This window comes from Gymnodraco acuticeps, unplaced genomic scaffold, assembly GCF_902827175.1.
Source record: "Gymnodraco acuticeps unplaced genomic scaffold, fGymAcu1.1, whole genome shotgun sequence".
NCBI lineage: Eukaryota > Metazoa > Chordata > Actinopteri > Perciformes > Bathydraconidae > Gymnodraco > Gymnodraco acuticeps.
In genome coordinates, this window is record NW_022989810.1 from 870,974 (window position 1) to 894,086 (window position 23,113).

The following is a 23,113-nucleotide window of genomic DNA, read 5'->3' on the forward strand; positions in this document are numbered from 1 at the left end:
TGTGGGGCAGGGCCGTAAAGTGGGGGGGCCAATGGACCCCTGGCCCCCCCGCTTCCGGCGCCCTTGGTCGATGGTACTGCTGGCGACCCTGCACCTGCCGTTGCAGCAGCACGCCTTAATGTCACAAGCTTGACCTCTGCAAACCCCGGGGCTGAGTTAGCGAGCCCAAGCCTTGACTCATCAAGGCGGCCGCCACCAACGCTGTCCTCCGAGGCACAGCTCCTTGTGCTCCTACCCAGGGGCGGATCTACCGGGGTGGCACGGGGTGGCAACTGCCACCCTAAACAATAGCCTTGCCACCCCAGCTGCCACCCCAGTTGGCATCTTTGTTTTGAAAGAAAAGTTGTTGCTCATCGGACATTTATGAGAGAAAGTTTCTAATGTCCGAGTGCAAGTGAATGCAGCACAAGATGCACGTCATGTAACCCCTCCCCCGGTCCTGGCGCAAGAGTGGAAATATGATTGGTGGCGAATTCATTTGAACGGGACGGCGCAAAACGAGAAGCCTTTCGGACCCAAGCACTGAAGGAATTAGGTAGTTGCGGTCTACAATGACAGAGAAGATAATGTCAAGTTTGGCTGTACTCAGCATTGAATCAAAACGCACTACAGCTGTTGATCTTAATAAGTTTGTGAGGCGTTTTGCTGAACAAAATAGTAATCGCCGCATTCAGCTGTAATAGACATGCCAACTTGATGCTCTGCTCACGGATGACTCGATGAGAATAACAAACTGTTAAGATGATGACCTTGTATGCGTGTATATATTTTTTTCTTTGAGGGGGTCTGCCCCCAAAAAACAATTGTAAGTCCTGAAAAAGTAAAATAAGACGGTGTGTAAAACTACACTGCCCAGCCAACAGAAAGTAACCACTTTGATTTAACTAGGCCAGTAGGTAAGGACCTTCCACTGGATAATAACTGCAGCAATGTTTTAGCTGAATACACGTTTTTTAACCCTAACTGATGCAGTTAGTCACTTCTTTAATGTTTGTTCTTTCTGATGCAAAGTCAAGGTTGTAACTGTATATCAAAAATGATATAATTACTTGTTTTTCAAATTTGAAGGAGGGTGAGCAAGCATCTTGATGAACATTCATCATTAACTCCTCCAAAAAATAAATATAGTTTATTCAATAATAAATGAATATGTGAATCATAACAGTTCCTCACTATATCTGTAAAGCGTCTTTGAGCACCTGTAAAAACGCTAACAAATTAAATCTATTATTATTATTATTTATTAACAGTGATTGACAGCTGATAGGAATAATATGATTGTTAATAGTATCATATTCATTCAGACAAACATCGATGAGACAGTTAATTAATATACTTATTGCAGCAGTCTGCATAGATTTGGAACCCCTGCTGGTCTAAGAGTGAGACAAACTCATTCGGTTATTGTTCAGTTAAAATTCATTAAATTACGTCTGCGACCTTATATGTAAGGCTTTACTGATGTGCCACAATAATATCACCTATGTGATTGAGTTAAAATATTAATATTGTGGCTTTCCAAGTTAACATTGATTGTAGGGGTGTAACGGTTCACAAACATTTCGGTTCGGTACGTACCTCGTTTTTAGGTCACGGTTCGGTTCGGTACGTTTTCGGTACAGCAGAAAAAATTATCACAAAACATTAAAAACATTTTTTTTATTATTATTAAACTGTGACTAATGTATTCAAATAAATACAAAATATAGTAAAATAAACATTAAGGTGCAGCATTTCGATGAACTGAAATAGTCTGTATTTGAACTGTACTAGTACCTAAGCAGCCAGCTTGACATTAGGACTTGCTTGTCATTGTATTTTCATGTTGTTTAAAGAAAGATGAACTTGTCCACATTGCTTGCTGAAATGGCAGATCTGCTGGCACTAACAATGTCTCCTGCTGTGGAGAACACCCTCTCTAGGGACAGAGGTAGCACAGCCAGGTAGCGCTTTGCTAACATGGCAACATAAGGATATTTGGCGTTTTTAATAGCTTTGGCTCGGTCTGAACTCTTTGCGAGTGGTGGAGGCTTACATGCTAGTGGGAGTTGGGTTTGCACTTCAGTCTTTTTTCTTTTGGTACCGGTGATATTCACATTCGGGTGATGCCTTTTCAAATGAGTGTGATGTATTGCCAGCCGCGTAACCAATGTTAGTTGAACAATACCGACAAACAGCTTTGGTTCAGTCCACCTGTCTTTGTCTGTCATCCTTGTACGTAACTGCGAAACCAAAATGTTCCCAAACCGGAGACTTCAATGATGCTGGAGGATTTTCAGCTCAACTTTATCTGCGTTCGCCATTTTGACAGTTCCTTAAATTACTGACTACATTTGAACGCATCCCTGTGACCAGCTCTCATAGTATGCCTCTCGTCCAATGAAATTACTTGGTCGCTCTATGATATATACCTGAGATTACTTCCAGAAAGTTGTTCATGTTCTCAATTTGTTTACGTTTAACGCTATATTCGTTCGGTACACATGTGTACCGAACCGAAGGGCCCGTACCGAATAATTTCAGTACGGGTACGTGTACCGTTACACCCCTAATTGATTGATATGATTGCGATTTAAATCAGCATATACTTCTGTCAGGGGATGCCACCCCTCAAAATCTCCTGCCACCCTCTTGCCACCCCATGAATATTTGTCTAGATCCGCCCCTGCTCCTACCATCACCACCTGCGTTGCCACACCCTGTACCACACCTGCCAGCATCCTCCTGCTCCGTGCCGGTGCCTCCACTACAGACGCTACCTTGCAGCACATCAACAGGTACTATTGGGCCAGCAACCGCTCAAAGACCAACAGCCCCAGATGATCTTGGGGTAAATAAACCCAACCAGGTGAAACTGGATCGTTATCCAGGGAGATTGTTTTCAGGAAAGAAGCGCACTTTTTCCGCTGCATGGTACAACAGACCATGGCTTGAATATTCGTTAAAAGCAGACGCAGCCTTTTTTAGACAGTTTAAAGTAAATACGTCTTCATCTGATGCGGCTTTTACTGTCAAAGGTTTTTGCGACTGGAAATACGCATTACAGACTGATAAAGGACTGCTAAGGCATGCCGCATCAAAAGAACACATTTCATGTGAGAGTGTGTGGAGAGAGAGAGACAGATACGCGAGGAAACAAATAAGGAAATTAGTACTTTGGTGCAGATCAGCTGGCACGGAACCGTTATTACGTGTCAGCTATCGTTAATATTATAGCTTTTTTAGCTGTCAACCAACTCCCTCTCAGAGGTGACCACGGTTCACTCCACAGCATGTCCGACTCAGGCAGTGGGCTCTTCCTATCGCTGTTTGAGTATACGCTGCACAAAGATGCAGAGTTGGCCAAAATAATGGAAAGCATTCCCCACACAGCAACATACACCTCTCACGACATGCACCATGCCATAATAGAGCTAACAGCAGCTCATCGTCTCCGTCTCTACTATTTCTCTCCGAGTGCAACGATGAGGAAGCTGCCATCCTTAACCAGTGTGCCTTGCTCGTGATTTACCAGTGTTTGTGCTGCCATGCACACAATGTTTCAAAAGTGGTTTCTATGTTGCCCTTTATTTGTGTATGTATTTGCGATAAGTGTGCGTCTTTACGCAACGCTGTTTGATATTGTGCCGCAGGCCCGCAGCACGTGACAGTTTTGTGTGCCCTCCCATGAAAATCATATGCCCTCCCTTTAGATTTGTTCTGGCGCCGGGTCTGTCTACACCCCTGGCCGAAATGTCCTTACAATTAAGTCCGAGTTCGACATTTTAATTCATGTCCTGCCAACACTGGCAGGACAGAAGGCGACACGCCCGTTCTAAGCCGTGTCCCTCACTCCTCACATCCCAAGCTGCATCCCCAAAAAGTGTATTATGTTGTTACATCGTTTCAGATGCTATGTTTCAGTTGTGCTCTTGATACGCCATTAAAACAGTAAAAACATGTTCAGTTTCCTTTTTCTTTTTGTGTCTTCTGTTCACCAAAACATACCCATCTGTGATGGAAAAAGAAAGTAATCTAAAAGTAATCTGATTAAGTTACTTTTTTAAAACACGTAGCCTAACTGTAACGGTATTCAGATTACTTTCAGAGCCATGTATTCAGTAATCAGTAACTGATTACATTTACAAAGTAACCCTCCCAACCCAGGGTATTGCACATCAGTGATATTACTTAAAATATCTCATAACGTCCTGTAGATTAACCTCTATGTTATCATCGACCAAATCTGTGTTAAACATTAACCACCGACTTAATTAAAACTCACAATAGGTTTTTCTCATATGTTTACATATATTGTCAATACACCTCATTTACAATAAACAAAGAAACGTATTTTATGGGAGATCATTTTTTGACTAGTTAAGATCAGAGGATCATAACACAAACTGGTATAAATGTTTAATGCCATACTTTGAGCATCTGTTTAAATTGCATCACAAAAGCATCACTTCCACTCAGTTGTATAGTGTTATCAAAAGGATCAGAAACTGAGTTCTGCAACTCAGTTTCACTCCACTACCAAACAGCACATTCCACACCAAATTCCAATCCTCTTTAAATTCCTAACCTCTATGAAAGCAGGGCTTGTTTGGATTTCCTGACATTGTGGAGCCACTCCTGCTGTGGAGATCTGGGTTACATAAGTAAGCTTTTGTTTGCCTTCACATAAATAAGAGCTGCCCTCAAATGAACAGAAATGACAACAGAACAAAGCTTTCAATAAAGTGAAATGAATGTGTCATTTTCCACCTACTGACTGACTTTTTTTCACACCTTGAAGGACAATTTAGTGATTTAGGTTACGCCCAAAATCATTTTTGTATTCATTTATGAGATTTCCATCGTTCCCCCACAATCTATTAGTTTTGTGGTTAACATTTTGTAATGCTTTTTATCACTCTCAAGACCGTAGGAAACCATCTGCTCTCACATTAAGAGGCTCTGGGGCTAAAACCTGTTCACCAGTAGATGGCAGTAATGGCTTTTATGTGCGCAATATATGCTGTGGATAACAGAGACAGAGAAAATACAATGTTTCCTTTTTCTGTGTTGCAATGAAATAAAATCACCTTGGTGGAAGTCCTTATTTAGTGTGTGTTTCACAAGCATGGAGAAAAACTAGGACCACAGACCCTCTGCCCTGTTTATTCCTGTACAGCTGCAGCCTGGAGATTCCGATCGTATGCCACGGATTGGATACCATGGTGAAGAGAATATGAACTTTTCATTAGGTTCGTCTTAGCTAAATATTTTTATTCGAGTCAACATCATAATAACACTCCAAATTAATTCATATTAAGGCTTTACATTTTCTCAAATAAAATGGGCTGCCATGACTCGACCACTCATCAACATTGGTACCTAAGAGAGGAATTTAAGAACAAGTAAATACCACAAATTGTCCTGAATTACTCATACAGGTCATGTGGTTCCCTCATGATAAATAAGCAAAGACACAGATAGTAATGCATTTGTGATTCTCAGCAGCGGCATAACTCCATCATGACTTCACAGAGCTTAAAACAATATTGTTAAAGTATATTTTAGGAATGCCAGAGATAACTAAACGTTGTTAGACAGCAGACCTCTGAACTAAACTCATGCATCTCCCAAGTCTTAGCAGTCAGACTGAGCAGCCAACTGATAGCAGCAGAAGCTGAGCTAATCCAATATACAGTGTGATGGATGTGACAACCAAAATGATAAGAAATAACAAAGTACACTGTGGTACGGTGGCCGACAGGTGCAAAGGCAATACAACAGCCCAAACATTTCCATAAAGAACAATACAAATAAAAAACACAAACGTGCCACAAAAACACAAACATGCAAATGAAAAGAAACATCTTCCCAAACTTGACAACAGATGCACATTTACTAAAAGTGCTGCATAAATGAAACACTGCAAATACAAATGCTGCAAGAAGCTCAAAACACAACTGAAACAGGGAGACAAAGAAATGATGCACACAGCTGGGACCCTTGTTGACGTTCAGGGATTACACACATTTTCTCTGTTTCATAACTGTACGTGTTTTGTCAGTATTTTCTGAAATGACTAGGTTAGCTACGTTAGCTAGCTAGCTTACTGCAGATCTGCAATAGTTTTGTATTTGCAGCGTTTTGTTTATTGAAGCTCTTTTACTAAACGTTGCACATTTTTCTTGAAGTTTGTAAATGTTTTTCTAAACTGCATGTTTCTCCTAATGCAAATGTTTTGGGCCGTTTGCACCCGTCAGCCACTGTACTTTGGAACTTAACAAACTTCACCTCCTACTGCTGATATCTCAGATTCAGTATTTAACAACATTGCATCTTTGAATGTTAATATCTTAATAAGTGTTTAATAACTCGTTCTGTTTACTCCTGCTCACAAATGACTAATTTAAGGGCGATAATTAAATAAACAAGGTGCACAAAATACTAATTTCTGTCCACCAATAACTTTCCGCTATAAATTGACAGACAGCTGTAACGAACTCATGATGATTGAGGAAATGCTAACAGCTAACAGGAACAGATGTGGGCTGTATCTTGCCTTCCTACTTACATTCTGCAGTGGCCTCATATGATAACTTGGTGTATAAATAACTACCACTGGCTGATGATAATTACAGATACGTGTTAAATATGTGTTTCCTGACAATTTGAAGGAATCCGCTTGTTGGCACCATTCAGAGAGTCTAACAGGCATTTGGAGGTGAGGACACCCTGCTGCAAAATGTTAGGGGCCTAAGGGCTCATGTGATGGTGTCGATGCCTTCCAACAGGGATGAGGCTGCTGCACACAGATAAACACAATTGGCGAAAAGAAAAGGCAAATTAACGGCACATACAGTAGTTCATTACAGCACAGTGTCATGTGACCTATGGAGGAGGATTAGGGCCACATGTGGATTTTGTTTAGAAATCTGACCAAAAGTGATTTTCTTTTAGTACTGAGAAAAAAAGTAAAAATTCGGAAAAAAATGCCAGACTTATCTCAGAATTTTTTTCTTTTTAAATATGAGTCATAATTCTAAGATATTTTTAAATACTGAGAATTTTGACTTTTTCTTAAAATGTGTGAGATTTTCAGAAAACAAGTCGGATTTATGACTTTAATCTTATAACTAAAGAAAAAACAATCACTTTTTGTCAGATCTAAAAAGACATTCACGTGGCCCTAATTATTTTCCGTATGAATCTGATCCCAGTGAAGCTATTTAAATGCAAACGTTTCTCTGAAATGAGGGACAATCAAACGTCCCGAGGTCCAGTGTCCAGTAAAAGGGTGGACAGACAGTCCTGTCCACGTGACAGCAGCTGCAGTGTGGACAGCAGCGGCTCGTGCACTCAGTCTCTGTCCCTCCACTTAGTCGTGCACGAGGATGGCCCTGCGTCCCGGCACTCTCCCCCCGTCAGTACAGGCTCCAGCCTCGCTCATGCTGGGGGTAAAGTGATGCTGAAGAGCCGGGGGGGGAGGTGGTGAGCTCCCTGGGGCCGAGCTGCTTTCCACACACACACATTCAGTCCAGCTTCTCCTTCTGGACCAGCCTTGGAGCATCTACAAAGTCGGGTCCGTTAAAGAGGATGAGGCCGCTGGTCACCACGCTGGCAGACCCCCAGAACAGCACGTAGGCCAGGGTCTCCGTCCACGTTTCACCTAACAGGGGACAACATGCAGAGTCAGTGGGAGACATTTGAAGAGCCACTATTGTGCTTTTTGGGGTGTGTTATAGGTTTGTGTGTATGTACATAGTCAGCAAAGGCTCAAATCCCTGAGTCTCTGTCAATGTATCTTCTGTTCATTAGTGCACACATTGTATTTAGCTTAATGTAAAGATAAATAAACCCTGGTGTTGTTATATTTGTAGTGTATGTATGAAAATGGATTTGCCGTTTGTCTTACCAGCCATCAGCAGGCAGATGATGCACATGGAGAAAGCTACCACCATGACGATAGGCAACTAGGAAAGGAAAAAGAGACCCGTCAAACACATCACAAAGAGACATAAACCCATCACTCCACCTCTGTGAGCCTTTCTTACCGTCAAGAACTTCCAGTCTTTGGGCTCACGCAGCGGAGTGGTCCAATCAGATTCATCCACAGCATAGTTGCCTAGGAACAGATCAATGGAGTCCTGCACAAAACAGACAACTGTTACCTACTCTTCTTAGCTTTTTGCAGTTGAGTGCATCTCTTAATTCAGATGTCATATCAATCCGCAGAAAGAAGTCTGGTCAATTTTGGTCAGCTGTGGCCCAAAAATACTATTGGATACTTTATGGGCTCTGGCAGTGTTTAAAGACTGGTTAATGGAAAATGATTAAATGGTTAAAGTGAACAGACGTGGACAGTTACAGGAAACCTTCATTGATGCGGTAATTTGAAGTTATGTTGCTATGCAGTTGAAAGAGCTATATTTGCTTAGTAGAAACAATACAATCGTAATTTGTTTATGTAAGTCAAATCAATGATGTATTTGGTAAATAGCGGTGTAATAAGCGAGTTTAATATGGCGGAGTGGTAAACACAAAGACTTATCCACACATGTTTGGACCCACCTGTCTATATCCATCAGAGAAGTTGTTCTTGTAATATCGGATCATGGAGTTCCAGCCGTCCATCACCAGCCCCCAATGAGTCCTCTTCCCTGTCCTGAAAGATCACCATGTAGTTCAACACCAAACTGAATTCTCTATTGACCAACATTTCTGTGCACTTTTCTCATCAGAGTAAAACAAAACATCCTCCTCCTCGATGCTACTAGCTTAAAATGAGTTAGCCTAATCAATAGAATAAATAAAACCATGCGAACAATCAGTTACTGTCTGTTGAACATTAAAGGGGGACTGCCTGCTAAAATGCTTTGTTATAGAGTACAAATATTTCAGAATCCTAGCTAATCCAATGGTGGTATTTCAGGTCCTTGTGGTAGATTTTGAAATATGATTTGATATCTGACCTGGTGAAGTCAGTCTTCAGGGCTCCAGTGCCAGCGTACTGCTTGGCACAGGCATCAGCATTGTCTGCCCAGGCTGCATGAGAACAGGAAGAGAAACAGATCAAGTTAACATCTAGGACCTTTAATGTAGACGAGCCACTGTTGTGGGAGGGGAGGGGCTACCATTCTTGAACATCTTCCCAAAGGCCACCTGCTCTTCGATCTGCTGACCGACGTGGAGGACTCCCATTTTCTGTAGGCACACACACACATTTGAGTCGAGTCGGTTCATTAGCTGTTAGTGCAACACTTCCTACAAGTTCACCTGTATATACTATTTATATGTCGTTGTGTCAGTACTTGAACTCTGTGCAACGTCAATAAAGTTGAATCTAATCTCAAAATCCAGTTCAATTAAAAACCAGACTTTCTTATTGAATTGATAAGAAACCACCTAATAGTTGAATAGTTTGCAATGACGTGTCCAAAGAATCAAAAACTAACAACTAATCAGAAATCAAGTTAAATGTCCATTTTTGTTTGACAAATTAATATTTACACTGAAAAATGATAGAGTGGAGAAGTTGGACTAGACTGTTTCAATAGGCGCGTTCACACCGCAGTACTTTTCCCACTTTAGTTCCGATATAGTTCCGAAATGTTGCGTTCACACCAAAAAGAGCCGGAACTAAAATGAGTTAATGAGAACCTTTTCACCCCCTTTTCCGTCCCTGCTAGAGAGCAGGGACTTTCGTGGGAGAAAAAGGTTCCTATTTCTGATTGGCTGGGCGGATTGCAAACCACGCCCCGTAAAACTCCCAAAACGTTTTGTGAAGCCGCCATTTTATTATCCTCGCATTAGCATTATTAGCATTAGCATTAGCCCAGCGCACAAACGCAGAGAGACTAACTTATGGCAACACAAAATAAAACATGGGAGTGGTGGAGATGAGGAGGTGTCGGCGTTCTGGCGATTTACTCGGAAGGCTTCAGTAGAAGCTGCTGGGAGTCCCAGCAGCTTCTACTGAAGCCTTCCCCAACTCCGGGGACTTCCGGCCGGGGACTTTGGGTGGCAGTATACGCCGTGAAGTGGTTTGCGGCCTGCCAGTAAACCCAAAGCAGAAGAAGAAGAAGAAGAAGAAGAAGAAGAAGAAGTGACATCAGCGGCTTCATTTGCCTAATCCTCCCTCAGGGATTTATTCCGGTGTGAACGCGATCTGTACTTAGTTCATGAGAACTAAAGAGTTCTCATGAACTATGTTCTGATGAACCTTTGTGGGAAAAGTACTGCAGTGTGAATGCGCCTTATGTCTTTCTCCACTGGGATGCATTGTAACACAGATTCAAGTGTCCTCTATGTGCTCTTGTTCCTGTCACTATGTCCACCTCCTAAAGCATTATGGGTGTAGTCTGTGGTTGCCTGTACCCGGAGCTGTGACTGCAGGGCGCGCTGGGCCAGCATGCTCTGGATGACGTTGGTCCGGTCCAGGCAGTCCATGCAGTTACTGCGAAACGTGCCGTCCTGATGCAGCAGCACCTTCCCATCTGCGTCCACCAGGAAGTATCTGCATCCACACACACAGCATTACTTCTGATGCAGAGTGCATACATGTGTACCTGGTTAGTGGCTCACGCAAACTGACCCAAGTTCATCCTGCATCTCAGCGACCATATCCAACAAGATCTGCAGGCGGTGCCACCTCATCCGACTGCACTCCTTATGGAAGTCAAAGGCGATGTACCTGCAGAAAAGGCAAGACTATAATATACGACAAAATATAATGAACTCAACTAAGCAACGTGTTGTAAGTAGGAGGCCACATGTGGGCTGCCGGTCATCTTACTTGACCATGCCGTTTCCCAGGTCGGCCACCATCTTGTCGAAGGCCAGCTCCAGCGGCTTCTCTGAGCCCTTTTGGTTGATCTGTGAAAAAAACCAAAGACAAACCAGCATTAATGGGTATATCATAGTCATTGTATTATAGAGGACATGTTATGCTCATGTTCAGGTTCATATTTGTATTGTGTGCCTCTACTGTCTCCATGCTTTAATGTTCAAAAAGCTCTTTATTTTTCTCACACTGCCTGTGCTGCAGCACCTCTTTTCACCCTCTGTCTGAAACCAGAGCCCAGTCTGCTCTGATTGGTTAGCTGGCCGGCTCTGTTGTGATTAGTCAACTGCTTAGAGATGTCCAACCCCTTAGCCTATTATGTATAATGTGTTGGCACATTAGCCAATAGAACTTTGAGTGTTATGTTGGTGATGTCACTATGTTATAGAAGCAAAGTAGGCGTTTCAGGCAGGGGGGGGGGCACAGGGATGTTGGCCTTTGCAGAACATTTACATGCACACTAACCTATAAAGGCCCTGTCACACTGTCCCGAAATTGACCCCCGATGGACACACGATAAAGGAAATGTTCAAATTCGGCTGTGATCGTAGCAACATCGGGCCATTCGTGAGGGCATCTTAAGCCATCGTATGACCGCTGGTGGAGTTTCTCAGGCTCCGGCAGCAACTTAGTGAGCGGCAACTTCGTAAGGCACTCGTGAGGACATCTTGTCAAATCGTGTCATCTTCGTGTTATCATCGGTGCCATCGGGCATTCGCCCTCACTCTGATCGGGGCGAATGCCCGATGGCACCGATGATAACACGATGCCCTCACGATGGCCTTACGAAGGGCACAATTGACACACGAATTCAACACGAAAATGAACCTTCGCAAGGTCCTTCGGCAATTTTTTGGCATGCCAAAGATTTTGCCACCGCTCACGAAGTTGCTGCCGGAGCCTGAGAAACTCCACCGGCGGTCATACGATGGCTTAAGATGCCCTCACGAATGGCCCGATGTTGCTACGATCACAGCCGAATTTGAACATTTCCTTTATCGTGTGTCCATCGGGTTGTTTTATTGCACAACAAAATCATGTAAATATATTATGTAAATAACCCAATTTGTGTTCTGTGAAACTAAAAAGGATATAATATCTTATTTTGAAGGACAGTTGACAGGAAGTTGTTGTTGTTATGGAAACAACATTACGGAGAAAACGTAATATTTTCTACATATAACGACGGATAAAGTAAAGAACAAAGTCTGAAAATATCAGTACAGTATCATAGTACTGTAACACAATTGTTTTTGGTACTTTCATTGCAGTTGTATGTCTTAAATGTAATGTAAATGTTGCCTTCGTGTGTGGTTCGGGGCCAACATCGTGCGAAATTCACAATTCCATATTCGTGTGTCCATCGGGTGTCAATTTCGGGACAGTGTGACAGGGCCTTAACACACTACAGGGAAGGGGAAATCCCCAAAAGCATAATAGGGCCTCTTTCATTAATTTGACTGCTTCTTTGTAGTCAGGGAAGGATTGAAGAGTGTGAAACCAACATCCAGCTGAATCATTGACTTCATAACTGATAGAACCAACACACCAACGTGATTATTAGATCATCTTACCAAGTTCAAAATGACTTGTTTTCCATAGAGAATAACCTGCGAGTCAAAGTGTCTCTGGAACCCGTCCAACTACAGAAGAACAGAGAGAAGAGAGGCTGAGTGACAGGTGAAGACACTGTGAGGTCTGGTTGTGTCTCGTGTTGCTGTGAGGTCAGCTTACGTGGTTCACTGTTTTGCTGATCTGTGGTTTGGGCTTGTACTTGAGGTTGGGCCTCTGGGACCAGAAGAAGGGGATGGAGCCTCTGGTCTGTGGAGAGAAGCATATCATCATCATCCTGCTTTCATGAACTCAACACACATTTAACCAAGTAAAGTTTGCAGCTTTTCATCTCAGCTTCAGCTATGAGCTGCTGACCGCAGCAGCACTGTGTGGAAATATGAAACTCATATCAAGGTGTATAAACGTACTGAACTAGCACAAACTGAACACATATGGTTTGCAAAGCATGGTATCATGTTTAGGGTTGGGAGCCCAAACTAGAACCGATACCAATTGCCTGGTACCTGGTGCTCAAAGAAAGCAATTTAATTATGGTTTTGCTTATCAGTTAGTGAGACAGACTTCGGCAGAGGAAAGTCAGTTTGGCCTCTATAGAGCAGGGTCGAGAAGGTTACTTTTTGAATTCAATTCTGATGTCCTTACTTTTGCAAACAGCAATCTGGCAGCAGACGGGTGTTTACTACACAACATATGTTGGATATACAAGCAGTGTATGGTTGGACACTGGAGGAGACCGTGGGAGTCGCACATTGTCAAGTTGAACCTCTTAGAACTAACTTGGATGAAGTGATTCGTGAATGTACATTTTAGGGTTTCATAATTATAATTTCTTCTTCTGTGAAATATGCATTTGAGTTTTTACCTTCACAAAATACAGAAATAAAGAACTGAAAGGAACCTAAATCAATAAGCAGAACCGAAATCGGAAGAGGAATAGTTCAAATCCAAACGATACCCAACCCTCATGATATGAAAACAAAACGTTGACATGACATTTGAAAGTGTCTTGACTGTTGTTCTTCACTGAACCCTTATTAGATGAATCCTTCACTGCTTCCTTACAGCAGACTACCTCTCCTCTCTGGCTCACCTGAACAAAAGAAGCCTTGGAGCTGTTGAACTGAACGATCTGCTCCGTCTCCACGTAGTTAGCAGGATGGCCTTCAGAGTCGATGCCTGCACAGAAACAGACATTATGCAGGAGAAGCTTCTCACTGACTGGGTTGGCTGGGTATAACATTATAGCAGCAGGTAATATAAATACTGACATTGAAATAATATGTCATGATGCATTTTCTTTGCTACAGATTTTTCTGTACATGCAGCGAGTCATCCGCTCTGCAGAGAAGGTGATCGGCTGCAATCTGCCATCCCTCCACGCATCCAGGACCCTGAGGCGGGAAGGGAAGACAGTGGCCGACCCCTGCCACCCTGGACCCAAACTGTTCACCCCCCTCCCCTCAGGCAGGAGGCTGCGCTCCATCAGGACCAAATCCTCTCGCCACCTGAACAGTTTCTTCCCCCCCGCTACCAGCCTCATCAACAAGGCCCAGCCCCCCCACTCACTTTACCTCAGCCACATCATAGATTCTATGCATTACATTAATGCACACACAATGTACAACATTATTTGTATTACAGCTGATTTTTATTCCATATTTTATTCCTCTATTTCAATGTAAATACTCTATTTTAAATATGTTTCTAGTTCTCTTCCTGTGTTTTTCATTCTTGTTTTTATGCACCACGACACCAAGTCAAATTCCTCGTAGGTGTAAACCTACCTGGTAATAAACCTGTCTATGATTCTGATAACTACTTTTTGTCCTGCCATAAATAATCTGCACATTTTCAGTATGTTGGAAGACACCTAGACACAGAAAAGGTGTTACCTCGGACGTAGTAGCGGACTCCGGCTCTGAAGCAGCTCCTCCTGGAGATGATGCTCCACTCGAACACCTTCCCATTGATGCAGCTCGACCGCATGTCGATGACTGCTCAACAAATGTGTCAAGAAACTCACATGCAAAATCAAGGAGCGCTATACACATTAAGAAATCGTTCCCAGAAATCTTGCTGTTTTTCTTCATCTGGGCACAAAAACACTTCTATCAACAAAGTACAGAAGCCAGACTTCACAAAGAATAACCAAAAGAGCCCAACTTATTAAAAGGCTTTACTTATGTTGAGATGGGCCCAACATGCAGGTTCTCACACTCCTTCACTAAAACACCAATGTGCAGTGAAAGTGTCAGTCAGACAGCAGCAGGGAAGGATACAGCCATGGATAACAGGAAACACAAACTTGTGTACCTGGAAGATAAGAGCAGTGTCAGACAATGATAAGCTTTATTTGACTGAACTAGAGGAAATACAATGTTACCTTTGAGATGTTCTTACAGTCAGGATTAAGCAGGCAACATTTTGCTTTATTTCCAATGTCTCCCTATAGGATATCAAGGCCGACAAGCCTTCTCCACCAATAACTGAGCAACTCACCAGAGGTTACATGTTGTTGAGGAAATACAGATCTATAACTGCTGTTGCCTGGGCTACAAGGGCAGAATAACAAACGAGGTAAATGAGCCATTTCAAATTATTGTAAACTGCTAAACTGCAACAGGAATTTGAAAATAACATGTTTTCCTAAGCACTTAAATATATTGAATACATTTTTATAATTCTAATCACAACAATGTCTTTATTGTTGTGTTACAGCTTAAAGGTTCTATATGACTGTATTACAGTCGGGGGATGCTTCAAATATAATGAGACAATAAAAAGTGGTATTCCATGTTAGGATGGAAACATAGGAAGTATTTGTCTTTAGTTGTTGAGGTGGGTGATGACGAGTTGACGGGAAATGGTTGAAATCCGTTGTTGCGGTTACTACTCTAACTGTAGGTGTGTATCGTTCCTGTGTTATTGAGGATGCTCATGGGGAATAATCAGCAGTGAGACATTGTGTCTTACCTCTGGCTGTGCAAGGAATTCTCTCAACAGATGTCCGTTCCAGACAAAACGCTGATCTGCCTGAACAGGGACAGAGAGCACGTTATAGCATGTTATACAGAGACAAATACAGGGGGACCCATCGGTGTGGGCTACACCTGGAGGAGGCCCACTGTAGGGAACATTCAAAACTAAAAAAATGATTTATTTATATTACATTTAGCTCAATCGACAGTTCATCTATTAAGTGATCCGAAAACGCCGAACAAAATAACCATAAATAAATAAGCAAACAAAATAAATAAATAAAAAAGAGAAATATTTTCAGTTTGAAGAAGAACAAAAAATAGCAGGGAGAGTACAGAAGCACAATCCACCACAGGAGGGCCATTGAGAGAAAATATATTCTAATCACTTTTTTCAAGATTCCTCAAATTGGTTTTCCTGAAGCCTCATGGAGGAAGTGATTGTCTCCTTTACACATATTGTATGTATTATATCATCATCCGTTTTCTACAGATGGGATGTCCGTCCATCTTCTTGTGATTGCTTGTCTTGCAGCTACCCTCAGTATTCAAATGAGGTGAGACGTTTTGGGGCATTGGGATATTTTAAAAAAAAAATCCTCTGGAGCAGAGAGAGGAGCTGTGGATTATTGCATCAGTGTTTCTTAGGGTCAAAAACACTAAACTCAACTTAAAATGAAAGCGTTTAGTTTATTTAATAAAAGAGCACAAGTTCAATGTGAAAAGTGACAGTAGATATAGATAAGTTGCAATTTGGTGCTATATATATATATTAAAAAAAAAATAGGGCCCCTTAATTTTTTATAACAAAAGCGGTGTAGTTGCATATTTGGAATTACCCATTGAGATATATGGGTTTTAACTCATAGGACCATACAAAAACCTTTGAATGGATTCTGTGAATGATCTTTTTATGTCCAACAGTTTCCTGATTGGGCATGTCTTTCCTCACAGAGCCTGCATGAGGCTTACCCTCTCCAGAAGACTCATCTCCTGGAACTCGGGGCTGGTGTTGGCCAGGCGCTGCAGAGTGTGCGTCAGGTCGTAGTCCGTCGCAAAGTAGAAGCCGTCTGTGTGCAGCACATTGTTGATCATGGACATGAACGTCTTGTTGTCTTGCATCTGAAACAAGAGCAGCAGCAGCAGCAGAGGTCAACGATAAATACTGAAAACAGTCAGCAGAAGAAGAGACTGCTCGTAGACTCGTTTTTTTACATCTAAATCCTCCCTAGCCTCCTCCAACAACTATCTGTTGTGTGTGTGCGTGTGCGTGTGCGCGTGTGTGTGTGTGTGTGCGTGTGTGTGTGTGTGTGTGTGTGTGTGTGTGTGTGTGTGTTTAGCTGACCTGCTCCAAAAACTATAGGTTACACAAGAAATGCATTAACCAGAGAGAAAAGGTGATTAAGAGTAAGCACAGAGTGTCCCCAGTAGAACCAACTAAGATAGTTCTGTCCCACTGATGAAATGGGAATAATATTACATGACATTATTACTCCTAGTTGAATACTGAATTGGTCTATTTGGACATGCCAGAGGTCTGTTATTTTTCGCTAACTGACCGCTGCTAAGGAGAACAGATCGTTGCTAAGGAGGATCAAGGGACTATGTGCATTCACATCAATTCACAGAATGGGCAGGAAGTAAACACTAACGGGAACAGCAGAAGAAGACAGACAGGAAGTAAACACTAACGGGAACAGCAGAAGAAGACAGACAGGAAGTAAACACTAACGGGAACAGCAGAAGAAGACAGACAGGAAGTAAACACTAACGGGAACAGCAGAAGAAGACAGACAGGAAGTAAACACTAATGGGAACAGCAGAAGAAGACAGACAGGAAGGAAACACTAACGGGAACAGCAGAAGAAGACAGACAGGAAGTAAACACTAACGGGAACAGCAGAAGAAGACATACAGGAAGTAAACACTAACGGGAACAGCAGAAGAAGACAGACAGGAAGTAAACACTAACGGGAACAGCAGAAGAAGACAGACAGGAAGTAAACACTAACGGGAACAGCAGAAGAAGACAGACAGGAAGTAAACACTAACGGGAACAGCTGTAGAATAAAGAAAGGAAGTAAACAGTAACGGTAAGTAAGTATCCCTTAACCCTGTGACCTCAAAAATCCACGGGGTTAAGGGATAGTGGATAGGAGAATTCAAAAGGACTTAGGAGAAGAGACCGCGGTACTTTAGAGAATCCGAATGCACTTTCACTATCCGACGTGTTTATGATGCGCCAGCGGACGTCATGAATGTGCGTCTGCTGCTGTGGGGAAACTATGGAAACTACAGTTTTCTATACAGCGGACTACAACATGGATGTTCAATAAGAAGGAGGGACTCCTGTAAACTCATCTAGAGACTCTGCACCGTGCTCTGATGCTGTTGCTTTATGCTTTATGAACGTGGACAACAGAGAAACATATTCTTCATGACCAAAGTTGGAATTGAAATAAAAGGAAAGTGAAACTTAGGCTTCACAGTATTAATTCACATGAATCCCAATACGTATGATTGTATGAAAAGATTTTAAAATAAATACAGTTGTATTTATTATAAACGTTAGTCCTTAACATCTATCACACTGTGTATCACCATTCAAACATCTTTTAAAAGTTGAACAAACCCCACACAGCTCAGTAAAGACTGTGAAATGTTGACTTTATTTGATCATTTCAGTAAAAACTAACGTTCATATTTCTCTTTTTGATTATAATACTGATGAACGTTCAAAACAAATCATTTTGGCAAGTTACGTTTTTTTCCTAGACTAGAGGGAGATCTCTTTTCAGTTTTGGGAACACAGCAACTCAAGGCCTACAGTGCGGTGCGGTTAAGCAGTGATGCTTGATGATGGACAGGCCCTCCCAGCATGTGACGTGGCGTCCGTCAGCTAGCCCCCCCCCCCCCCATGGATTACTCTCAGAACCACAGCATCCTACCTGGTTGTCTGTCAGGTGAAGTATTGTCTTTTTATAGGAGATGATGTCAAAGTCCACAGCCTTCCACACAGCATGGCCCAGGAGATCTCCCACCTTCTTCTTCTTGGTGATGACAACCAGATAATTGCCTAGAAAAAAAGGGGGTGTGAAAATGTGCCGCAAATCTCAATACACCAAATGATGCCACCAAACGTTTCAGCAGGAATATTGCCTACTGAACTCACCTGCCACCAAACGTATGGTCCCCATGAGGCCACATATGGGCCGGCTGTCAGCCCCTGCAGGGACGTCCCTCTTCACTGAGGACACAGCAGGGACACAGCAAGGGTTAGAGACTGAACTAATAACCAAGTCATCATTGTGGAATCACCAAATTACTTAATAGTTTTATCGATTAAATGTATAGAAAAGTAATCATAGTTGTCCAACGAGTGTCAGCTTTTTCTACAATCTGAAGTCTGTGTGTGTGTGTGTGTGTGTGTGTGTCAATCAGTATGTTCTCATTCAATGATACCCCCCCATCTGTTCTTACCTGTGAGGGTCATCTCTGTGGACACTCTGTCCACAGCCAGCACCTCCTCAGAGCCCTCATCACACACCTCGATGTAGAACTTCTCCTGGGTGGTGCGCCTGATGAGACACACACACTGTTTTAAACTACAACACTGAAAGGGATCATCACACGCAGCACACACACCAGCACCATGAGCAGAACAAGCAGCAGCACCATTATCAGAATCAGCGTTAAAACCAAAGTGACATAGGTAAAAAAGGCAAGCAATAATAAAGAGTAAGCCAGCAAGTGAAATATAGATAAAAGCAAACAATGGTGATAAAATAAAGAAGATAAATACTCATCCATGGCTCAAAATGAGTAGCAGCATTTTCAATAGCTAAGGTTTTGAGATTTTACAAAAAATTATTATGATCAATAGTAGTTACAAAAAAAAAGTGTTTGTAGTGTTATTATATTATAATTATTATATCATATTAAAAGGTATCATTGCAGGTATATTGCACAATATTCCAACAGGCTGTATTGTGAAACCTACCAGGGGCCAACACAAACACCACCCACCACCACAGCAGCAGGGCTCTGTGTAAGTACGTCAGTAATACATATATGGAAGTATCTGTCTAACTCTGAGCTGTTGGAGCTGCTGCAGAGGTGGAGCAGAGCGGCAGTGAAGGTGTATATCAGCACAGTAATGTAACTGGTCCAGCTCGATGCTAAGAGCTCATTAGAAGCAAACTGAGAGAAGGAGCGGTAGCCCCTCGTGCGGCAGTGACGCTGCTGCCGGGCCGCACGTGCCAGCACCCCACATACACTCACTGTTACACAAAGTAAAGCTGTGTGCTGCTAATAAACTGATCCAGAATACTTACAGGTTGAAACTCGAATAGGTGCTCGCCATCTTTCCTCCAGTCTGACCTCAGTGACGTGTCACCGACACAGCGGCTACTTCCGTCTTTAGCTGTGTGTCTGCCGCGCACAAACGCTAGATGGCGCTGTTGTCATGCAAAAGTCCCGTACATGAACAGAATGTGCGGATAACCTATGGAAGTAATACATTGAATACAAATCAATCAAAACCAGAAATGTATTTCTGTAAATCATATTTGAAATATTACCTTTAGATTTTGTAATATTATTTTCTCAAACCTTCTTTAATCTTCTTTATTTGTGTTGTTATTTTTGTCTTTACTGCATGTGTAGCTGCGTATATTACATTACATTGCATTTAGCTGACGCTTTTGTCCAAAGCGACTTACAATAAGTACATTCGACCAGGAAGACACAACCTTGAAGAAAACAGAATCATATAAGTACATCAGGTTTCATAGAGCCAAACATTTCAAGTGCTACTCAACTGGCTTTAGGTAAGCCAGTCCTTTATTAGTATAAAAGTGCTTCGTTAATAGTTCTAACGCTCGAAGTGGAGTCGAAAGAGATGAGTTTTCAGTTTGCGCCGGAAGATGTGCAAGCTATCTGCCGTCCTGATGTCAATGGGGAGCTCATTCCACCATCTTGGAGCCAGGACAGCAAACCCACGTGCAGCGAGGGCGCAGCGAGTCGTTTCGCTGATGCAGAGCGTAGTGCACGCGCTGGGGTGTACGGTTTAACCATGTCCTGGATGTAGGAAGGGCCAGATCCATTCGCAGCATGGTAAGTACCAGTGTCTTGAAGTGGATTCTAGCAGTTACCGGAAGCCAGTGAAGGGAGCGGAGGAGCGGAGTGGTGTGGGAAAATTTTGGAAGGTTGAAGACCAGACGAGCCGCTGCATTCTGGATGAGCTGCAGAGGTCGGATGGCACATGCAGGTAGACCAGCCAGGAGGGAGTTGCAGTAGTCTAGGCGTGAGATGACGAGAGCGTGGACCAGAACCTGAGTCGCGTTCTGTGTCAGCTGGGGACATATCTTCCTGATGTTGTAAAGCGTGTATCTGCAGCAACGGGTTGTAGCAGCGATGTTTGCAGTGAAGGACAGGTTGTTATCTAGGGTCACACCCAGATTCCTTGCAGTCTGAGTCGGGGAAACAACTGAGGTGCCGATGTTAATTGTTAGGTCAAGAGTGGGACAATCTTTTCCCGGGAGGTAGAGCAGCTCAGTCTTGTCAAGGTTGAGCTTGAGGTGGTGAGCAGACATCCACTGAGAGATGTCAGCTAGACAAGCAGAGATGCGTGCAACGACCTGGGTCTCTGAGCGGGGAAAGGACAGAATTAATTGGGTGTCATCAGCGTAGCAGTGGTAAGAAAAACCATGCGGGCTAATGACTGATCCGAGCGAGTTTGTGTACAGGGAGAAGAGGAGGGGACCAAGAACAGAGCCCTGAGGGACCCCTGTAGTTAATTGACAAGGGTCGGACTCAGACCCTCTCCAAGTCACCCTGTAGGTACGGTCTTTCAGGTATGAGGTGAGGAGGGAAAGAGCAGAGCCTGAAACTCCATGTTTTTGGAGAGTGCGAAGGAGGATCTGATGATTCACCGTGTCGAATGCAGCAGACAGGTCCAACAGGATGATGACAGAGGAGAGGGATGCAGTTTTGGCAGTGTGCAGTTCCTCCGTGACAGCAATGAGAGCAGTTTCTGTGGAGTGACCTGCCTTGAAACCAGACTGGTGCGGATCCAGAAGGTTGTTCTGATTAAGATAACAGGAGAGTTGTTTAAAGACAGCGCGTTCAAGTGATTTAGACAGGAACGGGAGGAGAGAGACAGGCCTGTAGTTTATAACATCAGACGGGTTGAGAGTGGGTTTCTTTAGGAGAGGGTTTACTCTTGCCTCCTTGAGACTGTTTGGAAAGTGACCAGAAGTTAGAGAAGTGTTGATGAAATGGGTGAGAAACGGTAGAATATCAGGAGCGATAGTCTGAAGGAGGTTTGAAGGGATAGGGTCCAGAGGACAGGTGGTAGGGCGGGCAGAAGTAATGAGGGTAAGAACCTCACTTGGAGAGAGAGGGGAAAAGGAGGTTAGTGTGTTGGTGGAAGGAAGGTCTGGTGACCCAGCGGTGAGTATAGGTGAGTCAGAAAAAGAAGAGCGAATATCATCAACCTTTTTTTCAAAGTGGGTAACAAAGTCGCTTGACAGAAGTGAGGAGGGGGGAGGGGCTTTTGGAGGGTCCAAGAGGGTGGAGAAGATGGAAAATAGTTTTTTAGGATTGGAATAGGAAGATTGGATCTTATCTTGAAAGAAAGTGCTTTTTGCCTGAGAGATCGAAGCAGAGAAAGAGGAGAGGAGAGCCTGATAGGTTAGGAGGTCGTCACGGTGTTTGGATTTCCACTGTTTCCGCTCTGCTGCCCTAAGGACGGTTCTATTAGCACGCAGTGCATCATTTAGCCAGGGAGCAGGAGGGGACTGACGAGCCTGCCGAGATGTGAGAGGACAGAGTGAGTCCAGAGAGGATGAGAGAGTAGAGAGGAGAGTTTCTGCAGCAGAGTTTGGAGGCAGGAGTTGGAACGAGTCAGAGGAAGGGAGGGCTGAGAGCACCGACGAGGCAAAGGTAGAGGGGGAGAGGGAGCGAAGGTTACGGCGGACAAGTGCAGGATGAGAAGAGATTAGTTTGTTATGTTTGGAAAGGGGTAGAGAGAATGAAATGAAGAAGTGATCGGATGTGTGGAGCGGGTTTACAGAGAGGTTAGAAGTAGCGCAGTTCCTTGAGAATATGAGATCAAGGACATTGCCAGCTTTATGAGTCGGTGGGGACGGAGACAGTGAGAAAGCAAAGGCGGTTAACAGAGATGTTAGTTCGTCTATCTTCCCCGTCTGGAGGTTGAAGTCTCCGAGAAGTACAGCGGGAGGGCCAGTTTCAGGGATGTGTGAGAGGAGATTATCTAATTCCTCCAAGAAGTCCCCCAAGGCGCCTGGTGGACGGTAGAGAACAACAATGGTTAACTGTATAGGATGGGTTACTGTGACGGCATGGAATTCAAAGGTGGAAGGAGTGAAATTAGGTAGTATATAATGTATGAGGTTTATTTATTGTATTTTTTCTTGAAATAAAAAAAAAGGAAAATGAATAGTTGTGATTGCACTGAACAGAAGAAAAATATGTGGTACAACAGGGTTTATTTACTTCGGCCCAAATCCGTGAAATTGTGTAAAAAGCAAAGTGCCTGAGCACCGAAATAAAATGAGCTGGTCGAACAGATACGTACTTTTGGATTACCTTAATATCAAATCACATAGGCTACTACAGTGGAAAATCTGAGCTAACAGAAAACGCTACTTTTAAATGTATTGCAGTAGATTATTAAGCTCACCCACAATATTTAATAGACATAAATTCAGCAACAGAA

General features: G+C 43.1%; 1 protein-coding gene across 1 annotated transcript; it reads right to left on the bottom strand.

Moving 5' to 3' along the window:
- Positions 1-5,227: 5,227 nt before the first annotated feature.
- Positions 5,228-19,822, bottom strand: sacm1lb (SAC1 like phosphatidylinositide phosphatase b). Its single transcript, XM_034228364.1, has 20 exons — positions 19,707-19,822; positions 18,853-18,950; positions 18,545-18,619; positions 18,321-18,448; positions 16,345-16,494; positions 15,368-15,427; positions 14,674-14,707; positions 14,287-14,388; positions 13,485-13,570; positions 12,554-12,640; positions 12,394-12,462; positions 10,772-10,851; positions 10,571-10,669; positions 10,354-10,492; positions 9,111-9,180; positions 8,949-9,021; positions 8,548-8,641; positions 8,031-8,123; positions 7,892-7,949; positions 5,228-7,645 (listed from the first exon to the last, which is right to left on the bottom strand). Exons 1-20 carry the CDS (start codon positions 19,733-19,735, stop codon positions 7,509-7,511), a joined length of 1,761 nt encoding a protein of 586 aa, XP_034084255.1. The 5' UTR covers positions 19,736-19,822; the 3' UTR covers positions 5,228-7,508.
- Between the last annotated feature and the right edge of the window lie 3,291 nt (positions 19,823-23,113).